The 12570-nt window shown below is 16.8% G+C and overlaps 3 protein-coding genes across 3 annotated transcripts, besides 14 other annotated features; all 3 read right to left on the reverse strand. All coding sequences in view use genetic code 6, as the record gives it.

The window, feature by feature from the left end:
* Positions 1-469: 469 nt before the first annotated feature.
* IMG5_175800 (hypothetical protein) lies at positions 470-1976 on the reverse strand (the record flags this gene model as incomplete). Its single annotated transcript, XM_004029613.1, has 2 exons — positions 470-855; positions 899-1976. The coding sequence occupies 2 exons, from the start codon at positions 1974-1976 to the stop codon at positions 470-472; spliced, it is 1464 nt and encodes a 487-aa protein (XP_004029661.1).
* Positions 1977-2251: 275 nt separating this feature from the next.
* Positions 2252-2304: a microsatellite.
* A 126-nt stretch (positions 2305-2430) lies between these two features.
* Positions 2431-6418, reverse strand: IMG5_175810 (WD repeat protein; the record flags this gene model as incomplete). Its single annotated transcript, XM_004029614.1, has 4 exons — positions 2431-4602; positions 4660-4815; positions 4870-5054; positions 5110-6418. 4 exons carry the CDS (start codon positions 6416-6418, stop codon positions 2431-2433), a joined length of 3822 nt encoding a protein of 1273 aa, XP_004029662.1.
* Positions 3360-3391: a microsatellite.
* Positions 3383-3424: a microsatellite.
* Positions 3676-3718: a microsatellite.
* Positions 6418-6482: a microsatellite.
* A 173-nt stretch (positions 6483-6655) lies between these two features.
* Positions 6656-6692: a microsatellite.
* Positions 6693-6918: 226 nt separating this feature from the next.
* Positions 6919-6955: a microsatellite.
* A 1888-nt stretch (positions 6956-8843) lies between these two features.
* Positions 8844-10529, reverse strand: IMG5_175820 (hypothetical protein; the record flags this gene model as incomplete). The annotated part of the gene is made up of 4 exons (XM_004029615.1): positions 10412-10529; positions 9602-10368; positions 9213-9494; positions 8844-9012 (listed from the first exon to the last, which is right to left on the reverse strand). The coding sequence occupies exons 1-4, from the start codon at positions 10526-10528 to the stop codon at positions 8844-8846; spliced, it is 1335 nt and encodes a 444-aa protein (XP_004029663.1). The 5' UTR covers position 10529.
* A 28-nt stretch (positions 10530-10557) lies between these two features.
* Positions 10558-10689: a microsatellite.
* Positions 10559-10687: a microsatellite.
* Positions 10571-10682: a microsatellite.
* Positions 10571-10691: a microsatellite.
* Positions 10593-10643: a microsatellite.
* A 178-nt stretch (positions 10692-10869) lies between the features above and the next one.
* Positions 10870-10904: a microsatellite.
* A 759-nt stretch (positions 10905-11663) lies between these two features.
* Positions 11664-11702: a microsatellite.
* The last annotated feature ends 868 nt before the right edge of the window (positions 11703-12570 follow it).

Here is a 12570-nt window from a genome sequence, read left to right on the forward strand (position 1 = left end):
TTTTATAAAGTGTCTTCATAAATTTATTTATTTTCATTTTAAGTTTAATTTTGATTTTTATATAACAATTTTTTCAAATTGTCTTGCCAGGCTTATTTAAATTAATCCAATTATACTTAATTTTTAAAATTGCAATTTCCACAATAAAACTCCTCTTCTATTTTTCTCAAAATTTTATTTTATATCTTTTCAAATATAGATTGTACATGAATGTTTTTTAAATTCATTTTTTTAAATTAATATATAAAATATATATTAATTTATTATATAGTTTTAATTAATTTTATATAAATTAATTTTTTTAATATTTTATTAAAAAAAAAAATTATATATATTTATTATAATAATAATATTATAACTTTATATTTAAACATTTAGTAAAATTATATATAATTAAACATATTAATTTAAAAGATTTACATCTATAATATACAATGGATAAATAAAGAATTTCATTTAATATTCTTTATCATACTCTATTATTTTATTTAACTTTAATTGATTCCGTTTTTTTTAATATATTTTATTCTATTTAATATTTATTATTAACAATAAAAAGAGGATTATTAAGATTATTTATGATATTATCATTTATAGAAATTCCATCAAGCTATTATTTGAGTAAATCTTTTAGAGTATAATTTTATTTTTCTAGTATTTCTTTTTATTATTAAATTGCTAATTTATCTAATAAAACTTTATTAAATCTTTTAAAAAAATTATCTAAATACTCCTATTCTTTTAAATCTTCTTAAGATAAAAACTTGTAATATTAAACATCTTCAGGTTTTTCATTAATAGTCGAACTTTCGTAATAAGGGATTACTTTTTCTCTTTCAGTTTCAAACTTTCGACCTAATAAAATTATAAATATTTGAATTTATAAATAAAAATATACTTAATTCCGCTAATATTAGCATTCTTTCGCCTTAGCTAACATATTATTTTAATTAAATAATAACATCTCTCTAATTAGTGATCAATTCTTTAAGCCTATTTATCATATCTTCTCTGAATTAGAACATCTAATTTTTAAGTTATTTATATAATTTATGTACATTATTTATTTCATATTTAAGATTTTAATTTCTATCTGAACATTCCTTAACAAGTTAATTAATTTTTAATTTCAGAAGTTCAATTTCGATTTTTTTATATTTTATTAGTCTTAAATATCTATCAATTTATTTTTATTTTTATTTACTGTCTTAATAATAAAATTAATGTTCTTTTACTTTATTTTAAGTATCATTTTAAAATCTCGAATTTAACTATTCGAGTTAGGTATAATATATTATTTATTTGCTTTCTAAAAATAGCTTTATATTATTAATTTCTTCCATAATTAAGTTTCTTGTTTACTCTTTCATTTATGCATAATCATTTTCTTAATCTGCTTTTGATAATTTTTGTTCTTCTTTTATTACTTCTATAAATTCTTCTAACTCTCTTACGTTAGTTTCATGTGTTTTATCCATGCTATCTTTTTCTACTCTAAATTCTTGTTCTAGAATTTTCAAATCTTTCATAAATTCATTATTTATTCCATTTATTCTTTGTTCTTATATATTATTTAAGTTTTCTAAATGCAATAAATGGTTTTTTAGTGAAATATAAAATTATTCATCAGCTAAATCCAAATTATTATCCAACATTCTTATAAAGCCTTGTTTTTTATCCAATTCACGTTCTTAATATTAAATTAGCAGGCTCATTTATTTACGTGAATCTTCTGTTTTTAATACCCTTAGAGTTTTTCGCCAATATATATGTAGTTTTCTTTTGTTTAAAAATATTAATTTTTATTCTTCCAAAATTTAATTTCTAAGTTTTTCGTGTTATAATTTCTATAATTATAAATTTTATTCATATTCTTCTTAACTTTGTGTAAGTTTTCGCCATTTTATGTTTCTTATTGGAGGAAAGCCACCAGGACGAACTGTTCTACCTTTTAATGTTTTTCCTAATAATCCCATATTTATCTATTTAATTTTATTATAATTGTATAATATTAATTTATTTGATTATTTTTACTTTATTTTATATATTTTTGTGGTATTATTAACATATACTAAATCAATTTTTTTGATTATTTAATGGTAAATATTTAATTATAGCTATTAAAATTATAATATTTGTATTTTTTGGTAAAAAAATAAATTATATATTATAAAAAATATTTATTTTCAAAATACTATTTTTTTATAATGTTTTTTAAGTTAATTATATTTTTTATAAATTGAAAATTTCATATAAAATGAATTCATATTTATTATTATAATATAATTCTTATTTAATTATAAATTAAATTAATTAATATTAAAATTATAAGCTTTACATTATAATATCAAATATTTACTTTATTTATAGTTTATAATTTAAAAACATGATTTTGGATTGAAATAAAAAAACTATATGTAAAAAAAGTAATCATTAAGTTAAAAAAGCTTGATTTTTCTGTGTAGAATTTTCTTTATTTCTTAAGCATTCCTAATATTTTTTCTATAAAAAAGTTAACTCTTTCCTTAATTTATCATTAAAAACTCTTAGAAAATTGCATTCTTTAATCAAATTATTATTTTCAGCATAAATAATCTGGTATTCTTATTAATTATTAAATTTTATTTAATGAAATATTTTTTCTACATTAGTAATTTAATTATGAGTAAATTTAGTTTATTATGCTAATTACAAATTTAATTTATTATCATTAAAAGTATTATTTAAAACAAAATCTAAATCCACATATTATTTTTAATTTCTAAAATTAATTTTATCATTTAAAATTTCATTTAATTTTCTTGACACAACTTAAATCGTATCTTTTCCTTTTAAAATATCTAAAAGCACAAAATGAAACGCTTTAAATTTTTCAAAATAAGAATTAACTTTTTCTTCATTTGAAATTATATTTTTTTCCACAAAAAAAACATCATTATTTATTTTTTTTAACTCGATTTTGAACTTTTCATTTTTTTTACTTTCCTATAATAATTCTTAAAGCATATTTTTAGCCAAATTATGCTTATTCTTTACTTTCTCTTATAAATTTCCTTTTTAAATTTATAGCTTTGTTTCCTTTTGTTTCAACATATATCTAAAATTTTCTAAGTTAATTTATTCATCTTTCGCGTTTTTACAATTTTCATCTTTATAATCAATAACTTATAACCTTTCCAACAACTAATGTTGCAATTTGAGAATATTTTAATCATTTTTTATGTTTTCTACTTTTAGTTATTCATGCTTTTTCTTTAGGTTTTACAATTCTTCACAGTAATTTTTGTCTTTTATTTCCAATTCATCATAAAATTAAGAAAGATTTTAATTTTAATTGCAAAGGGCAATATTTTTTTATTTAATTTTAAATATTTCTAATTTTAATTATTTCATTTTCGATTCTATTTCTTTTTCGAATTCATTTTCTAAGTTTTCAATTTACTATAAATTTATTTCATCTAAATTATTAAAACATTTTTTTATTTTTTATATTTTTTCTTATATTTCGTATGTTTTTTAAAAAAATTCTTCTTTTATTTATTCCATTTCAATTAAATGTAAATTTTCAATTTATTTTAAAGAATTTATATTTTTTTCTTAATTTTCAGTGATTTTTTAATTTAAAAATATGTTCTTCTTTTACTCAAACTCTATCTAAGTTTAAAAATTTTGTTTTTTTTCTTCATTTTCTCTTTCTTTTTTTTCTTTTTCTTTTTTTAATATATTTTTCAATTCTAAATATTTTTTTTATTCATTTATTTCTAAAACTTCCATTTCTTCTTATATTTTTTTTATAATATTTTCTTCTTAAATAACTTTATTTTTTTTAATTTCAATATATTTTTTATCACTTTTTATTCTCTAGTCATCACAAATCTTTTCTATATTTTTTATTTCTTCTTCTTATTTTTCTATAACTTCTCTAAAATTCAACACATTATTTAATTCTTCAAAAAAATAATCATTAATTTAATTTTTATTATTTAAATATTTTCCTTTATCATCCAAACTGAAATCCTTAATACTTAAAATCCATAAACAGCCCCCTTCATCTCCACTTATAAGCATTTTATTATCAGCCGAAATTATTAAAGAACTCACTGCAAATTAATGAACTTATATTTCAATATAATCAGGTTATAACAGTTTTACTTTTCCAGAATTTTTATCAAGTATTTCATATTTCATCATATCTTCATCTAAAGGCCATAAATAATGCCTTATTTAACCCCCTGAAAGTCCTAAAAACATTGACTTTAATTAATTTGAAACTACGCAACATGTAACATAAATATTATCTTCAACTACAAATTCAGCAATCAATTGTTTCCATTTTTATTTATAAATTACAAAGTATTTATAAGTTGAAAATCCAATAAATATATCATTTATGGGTAATTAATTATCACTTGTTTACATATATTCAAAATAAAATGTTGTATAAACAAAAGAGTCTATATGTTCATATGTTCTTTGTGTATTATTTTATGGTTCTAAAATATTCCATTAGAAAATGCAACCATTTAGAGATAAAGATATTATATATTAATCACATTTTGTTATACAAATATGTTTTATTTATGCTGGATGTCCTTCTAAAACCTTATTATTATTATATTTATTATATTTTTGTTCTTTCATTTTTTATTTAAATTTTACTTATTATGGATCATAATTTATAGTATCAAATATTATTACCAAATTATTCTTGTTAGAAACTAGAAAATGACCTCCATTTGCATATTCTAATATTGAACAATTTTCTGCCTAAATTTTTTTTAAAAATTTCAATGATGATTTAAAAATAGCAAATATCTTATTTTTAAAATAATGAATAAAAATATTGATTCAATAATATTTTTTTATTACAATAAAATAATTTGAAAATCCAACAGCCAAAAAAAGTCCACTAGGATGTAAACTTATATTTAAAGGTTCTTCTGAAAAACATTACGTGACAATATTATATTTATCATTATTTTAAATATCAAAATAATTCCAAATTCTAACTGTAAAATCTGCAGAACAAGATGCGAAAATATTTTTACTTATACCTTTTTATTATAATTTATAATTATTTTTTTAATAACAAACCAAATAAAAAAATACAAGTAGTTAATTTATGAATTCTTTTTCTATGAAATCCTAGATTAATAAAAGGTTAGATAGGCGAAAGCTCTGAATCAATTTAATAAGGATTAAATAAATGAAAATTTAGTAAATTATTTCTTTAAGAAATAATTAAAATATTATTATCTTTACAACAACTTTAAATTTATAATATTTTCAAGTTCATAAATCCATTTATTTTTATTTAAAAGTTCATTAAATTTTTTATTGTATTATTTTACTTTTCTTCACATTCAAATATGCTTAAACATCCATAATTATCACTCCCTAAAATAAATCCATTTTTAATACTAGTTAAACAACAAAAGTTTACATTTTCTTTTTAAAAAAGATTTTTCTATTTATCAATATCTAAAATTTCATTAAATTCTTCAGAATTTATTATTTAAAAGTTTAATAAGCTATTGTTCAAATTAACTTTTTATTGTAAAAATTCATTTTAAAAAATAAAAAGTATGTTTCCTTAAGCTAAAACAATAAGTTTGGGTACTAAGAAGTTTCCGGAACTCCATGTATGCATTATAAAATTATTTTCGTTTTAAACTTTTACAGGTAAAAGTAAATTAACACTTTCTTTGAAGCATTTTTTTTGAAAAAAAACTTCCCATTATTTTAAATAGCAATTTGAGGAAATTATTAGTTTTGTAGGTTTTTAAGGATTAATAGAAAGACTTATATTATCCATTTTAATATTCATTTCCGCAAGTATTTTTCCTTTCCTATAACTATATAAATAAATCAAATTTTGACTTTGCAAGCAAACTTAAGAAGCTATATATTAATTTTCTGTATTTATATATATTTCTTTTATTATCCCAATCTAATCAAATTTCCAAAAACTCCATTTATTTTTTATTATTAAAGTTATTATTGCATTTTTTTATTCACCGATATTCTCTCCTATTACTATAATACTTTTATTTATTATGTCTTTACTTTAATTTTCTAATATACCGCTTTAAATACATGATATATGCTTAAAATGACCTTCTTTTTATAAAAAAATATATTCCTTATTTTAAATATTCTTTATAGCAATTAAATTTGATACATTAAATATTATATGCTATTATCCCAAAAACTATAAATGGTTTTTAATAAAATACTAATTAATACTCAAAGGAATATAGAAGTCTAAAATATTATCGTTTTCTTTTAATTTTAAGTATTTTCGAATATATTTTACATGTGTTTCATTCCTTTTCTTTACTTATAAAACAAATTAATTCTTTGATTCTTCATTTTCGAATTCGGATACTTCTTCTGTCACTTTTTGTTGTTTTTGCATTTTTAAATTTTTTATTATTTTTTTTAAAAAAATTATTATTTTAATTAAATTTTTATGTTATTTTAAATTTTATATATTGTAATAAATATACCTAATTTAAAACCTTTTAATCATTCATTAATATAAAAATATAAAATATGAAAGAATAGGCACAAATTTTATAAATTCTTTTTTAAAATTAGATAGATAAATTTCTTATTTTATATTATTGCATAAATACTCCAGAAAAAAAATTAGTATAAAACCAATAATATATAAAAACAAAATAATAAAACTTACATAATAAAAAACTTTAAATAAATGAATTTATATTATAAAATATAACAAATACACATAATAAAAAACTAATTTTGTTATTATTATTATACCAAAATTTAATCATCGTTATTAAAAGACTAAATTATTATATTAATAAAGATTATAAAAAGTTATTATTTAATTTTATAATAAAAAATAGATTATATTTTTTTAAATTTTTAAATTTAATTATAATTAAAATATTAAAAAATAAATATTTTAAAATAATCACATATTTTATTCTTAAATATATTAATTAGTTTTTCTAAGTAAGTTCAATATAGATTCTTTATTATCTGAAGTATTTTTAATTTCTTTTTATATTAAATTTATCTTTTTTGAAATTTTATTTTTAAAAACTAAAATAAAAATATATGAAATTAATTTACTTAAGTCAGTAAAACATATTTTATTTTTTATAAATACTCATTATTTTTCTTATTCATTTCAACTTCTTTTTTTATTTGACAATCTAAATAATTAAAAATATAAATAAATTGAATAATTATATTTGTATATTTAAATATTATAATATATTGTTTTGTAAAATCTATGTAAATAAAAAACATTTTTATTAATATATTTATAAAAACTAAAAAATTAAGTATAATTTGTTTAATATATTAATTAAGTAATTAAGTTGAATTCTTACATTTTCTTGAGTTCCCATTTTAATTTCATCGATTTAAGTTATTTAATTTTATAATTTTTCATAAGCAGTTTATATTCTTAAATTTAAATATTTTATTTTTGATTATTAAATATCATTATTTTTACAATCAATTTTTATTTCATCTTCAATCATTTTAATATTTTCTTATTTATTTTCTATTTTTTATTATTATTCAATTAACTATTAAGTAAGCAAAACTCTAACTTATTTTAAAGTAGAAATATAAGCCGAAGCATCTTCTCCTTCTTCATAATTTATTACTTTATCGCTTTCTTGGCTTTATTATAAAGATTAAGAAATTTCTAGCTTAGTTTGCTATACACAATTAAAAAAATATTTTTCATTACAAAAAGAACGAGAATAATCTATAATTTTAAAACCTAATGGACTATATATTAAATTATAGAATCTTTTGCTTGCCAATGATAAAGAGTAAATGTCTTAATCATTTAAGAATATTAAAATATTAGAAAGAATTAAAGTTTTAGGCAATTTAAATATGGAAGTAATTTCTGTGTTGTTAAAGTTTTTTAATTTTAGTTCTTTTATTCTTTTACTTAAATTTAATAACTTGCTTTATATTTTCGTTTACTCTTCTTTTGATTTATTCATTAATAATATTTATATATTTTTTTATTAAAAATATTATTAAAATTTTCATATTAATATGTAAAAATAAATAAAAATCTAATAAATATTTTTTTAGATTAACAATTATTATTAAATATTCAAATGTATAAAATTTTTATAATATTATATCTCATTTATTAATTTTTTTTTTATTATCATCCAAAAAATAAATAAATTAGTTAATGTCATTTTTTGAGAAAAAAATTTGCTAATCAGGCATAAATAAACGAAATAATATTAAAGTTTTATTTATAAAATAATTAAAAGTTTAAATAGTTTAGATATTAAAATAATCATAATTATAAAATAATAAAAAATTAAAATAATTTTTCTGATCAATAATCATATATAAAACATACATAATAAATAATATATTTAATTTAGTTAAAATAAATATCACACCACAAAAATTCATTTTATTGTTTTATTTTATTATTTTATCAACTTTTTGAAAATGAATATTAAATACTACTAATACAATTATTTTAAAACAATTAAATAAATATTAATTAAAAATATTATAAATTATACAAAATATATATTTGCTAATATATAATATTTATTTTATTAATAGTTGATGTAATAATTATTTATTCTATGATTCATCTGAGTACGATAATTATGACAAAATTGAATATTTTAATGTTAAATTTTATAATATTTTAAAGCTATTTTTAAAAAATTCGTGAAATAAAAATTAATTAACATTATTTGGATAAAATATAAAAAATTGTAAAACCTAAAAATATAAATATTTTAAATAAATTAAATATAATATAATCTATAAATATATTTTTATCAATTTTAATAAAATAAAAAAAATTATCAAACTACATCGTAACCTCTAATCTATAAATATTAGGGTGCATCTTAACCAATAGGAACAAATTTTCTATATTTTTCTTTTGACTAACAGTTATTTGGGAGTCCAAATTATCCATCAATAATGAGCTCATTTAAATTTTTAAGGGAATTTTAATCAAAAACAAAAGAACTATTTTTAGTAATATAAAGTTTTTTTCCTTAAATATTTTTTTAATTTCAGCTAAAGTGACCCCTACATCAGGCTTTAGAACTATTTAGGGAGCTAATCTTAGTTTGATTCCTTCAAAATCGTATTAATGATTTTCACAAGCCTCAACTTAAGCTCCACAAAGTCTAAGAATATTTGCATTCACATCATAAAAGTCTTACTCGAGGACAGAAGCACATTCAGCAGGCATATTTTAAATGAACTTTTATTAAGCAGTTTTAATATCGTTTTTGCAAGTTGAAAAGCAAAAATTTCTAGCAACTTAAGTGAAACCTACTCTATCTCCACTATCAAGTAATTTTGGATAGTCCTACATCATACATTCGAGCCTGGTTGCACTTTTAAATACTGTTTTAGAAGCATCAGCATATTTAGGATTTATAAATTCAGAAATATTTCCTTTGGTTTTTTCAAGAGTATGATGATATTCATTTAAAGAAAAACTAAAGAATTTATGTTTCCAGGAAATAATGAATATCCATCCTAATCTACAGGTTCATTAGGAATTAATCCTCCTAATTGATTATATTCAACATTTATTGTTAATGACTTGTCCTTTCCAACTAATTTACATATTGCTCCTACTGCCTCCCCAGGTTTTCTAGGGACAGTAATTGAATTTACTTCTAAATTTTTACTTTTAGATACTCCCAAAACTGATGGTAAAGACCTAAATACTAATGGATTTGTATCTTGGAAAAATATAACCCATTTTTTTCCTTGCTTTAACCATTTTTCTGTCAATTTATGTTAATGTAATAAAGTATGTACATCTCCATGACCATGTGGTTTTGTTTCTATCAATAAAGAATTAGGTATTTGAGCAAATCTAGCATCATTATCAAGCATTGCAGGTACTTTTTCTTATTTCATTATTGTTAAACGTTCTTTAGGGAAGTTAAAATAATTATTTTTTTCTAATAATTCAATTGTAAGTTTATATGTATCATCAGATGTCATGATTGCAAGTTCAGTTTCATTCCCATAAGCTTTTATAAAATCCATATAGTACTCTAGGAATGTTTATCTGGTAGTTAATTCAATAGGAATTCCTATTTTGATTCCCTAATAACCTAACCGTTCACCTAAACCTCCTGCTACAAGTACAAATCCAGTTGATCTAAGTTCTTCTCTTCCAACACTTTCATATTTTTCAACTTCTTCAAATGAGGAGAAATTTATTTATTGTCCTACTGGGACTTCTGGTTAGAATCCTTCATAAGGATTAACATTTTCACAAGCTTCCTTTAATAGTTTTTTAGCACGTTCAGTATATTCTTTAAGTCCTCCAGGATATGTCTGATTTAGTTTATTTATCTATTTTTGTTAGGTATTAAGTATTTTATTTTTTATTTATTACTTAATCTATAAACTCCTACTATTATTGAGAATTATACTTATTAAAGTCTTTTAAAAGATGAGATTAACCAATAGATTCTATAAATTATTGTACTTCTATAATTGATTTTAAAATCATTTTTTATTTATTTAATAAATTAAATATAAATTTTAATTTACTTTATTTTATTTTTTAATATATTTTATTTATTTAATTATCTTTATTTTGTTATTTTTTATGATTATTTTATTTTATATTATTATTATTTTTATTTTTTAATTAAATTTATTTTATTTTATATAAAATTAATTTATATATATAGATATTTAATAGATATAAAACACTATTTTATTTATAATAATTTTTAATTAAAATATAATATTATTAAATATAGATTTATATTATATATTATTTAATAAAAGATATATTTTCTAATTTTTTTTTTTTACATGCAATTTTTTTTAAATATATTGTACATTTTTTTTATTTTTTATTTTTTATTTTTTAATTTTTTTTGAAATTAAAATTTGATAGTTTTTATTAATTTTTTTTTGATTACTTAATTATAAATATAAATATTTATTAAATTGCAATTTAATTTTTTATAAAATATCATATTTTTATATATATTTAAATAAATAAAGTTTGTTTATTTATTTTTTATAATTAGTTTTAAAAAAATAGTTTTAATATATTAACTATTTAAAATTTATTAAAATATTATATGTTATTGATTATTTAATTATATTAGACTTATTATATTTATGCAAAATTTAAGAATTTTTTATATAATTTTACATATTAAAGATTTTCAAAATTATTTAATAAAAATTCGTAATTTTACATTTTTTGATATAATATTTATTTAAACTTACAAATTTAGATATCAATCAATTAATTTTATTCCATTAAATGATATATTTTTTAAATTACAATAAAAATAACTTAATTTCATTTTTTTATTTAGATAAAATAATGTTAATCTAATTTTTTTTTTCCCAAATAATTATTTAAATAACTCAATAAATATATTATATATTTTATTGTTAATTATAAATATATTTTGGCTATACATTGATTAAATAAATTCAAATATATTGTTCTTAATTTAAAATTATAAACTATATAAATATCTAAAAAAATATGTATTAATAAAAAATAAAATAACACTGTATTATATTAAAATAAAAATTAAGAGATTAAAATATATATAGTAAAATTTATATACATAATTATTTATTTAAAACATATTAAGAAATAAATTTATATTAAAAATAATTACAAAAAATAATAATTATAATAAATATTAATTTTTTTTTTTATATATATAAAATTTAATTTTATATTATATCTATTATTTATTATTAAAGATTTAGATTGTAAAATTTTAATAAAGATTTTTAATATATAATTAATTAAAAATAATTTGAATTTTCTGATTTTATATATATAAAGTATTATTATAATTTAATCTAATTTATTTTTATTGTGCAAATTAATTAAAAATTATTCATAAAAAGCCACTATAAAATTTTTACATAAGTAGATATACCTTTATAAACTTTTTTATTTTAAATTTTAAATTAAAAACATATTTATAATATATAAGTAAAATATCATTTGATATAAGTTTTATAAATTAAAATCCTTTATTGAAAAATTATCGACAAACAAAAAAGTTATTTATTATACTTTTATTTTTATTTTGAATACTTTAAATATATAGTGAAACTTTAAGCATAGAATTCTCTTTTTTTTATAGAAGGATCAAAAATATTAGTATATATTATTCTAATTTTAAACTTATTTTAACAATTTTTTATAATAATATGGATTTAAAAATATGTATTAGTATTCAAATTGATACTAAATTAATGTTTAGTAACTCAAAAAAAATATTATTTAAATAATTTAAGATATTTTTTATTTTAAAAAGTAATCCAAATATATTATCGTTAATTTAAGTTATATATTAGCTTAAAAAATATATAAAAAATCATAATTATTTTAGGAAATAAATCCATAGTAAAATATTATAATGATTAAAATTTATTTGAATATAGTTAAGAAATAACTAAATAAATTTTGATTGTTAATTTTAAATTAATAAAAATATAATTAGACTAACTAACTTTTTTTAAAGAATTAAAAGTGTTCCTAGAACAATATGTGAAGTTAAG

The sequence above is a fragment of the Ichthyophthirius multifiliis genome (genome assembly GCF_000220395.1).
Source record: "Ichthyophthirius multifiliis unplaced genomic scaffold scaff_1120509251285, whole genome shotgun sequence".
In the NCBI taxonomy this organism is placed as follows: Eukaryota; Ciliophora; class Oligohymenophorea; order Hymenostomatida; genus Ichthyophthirius; species Ichthyophthirius multifiliis.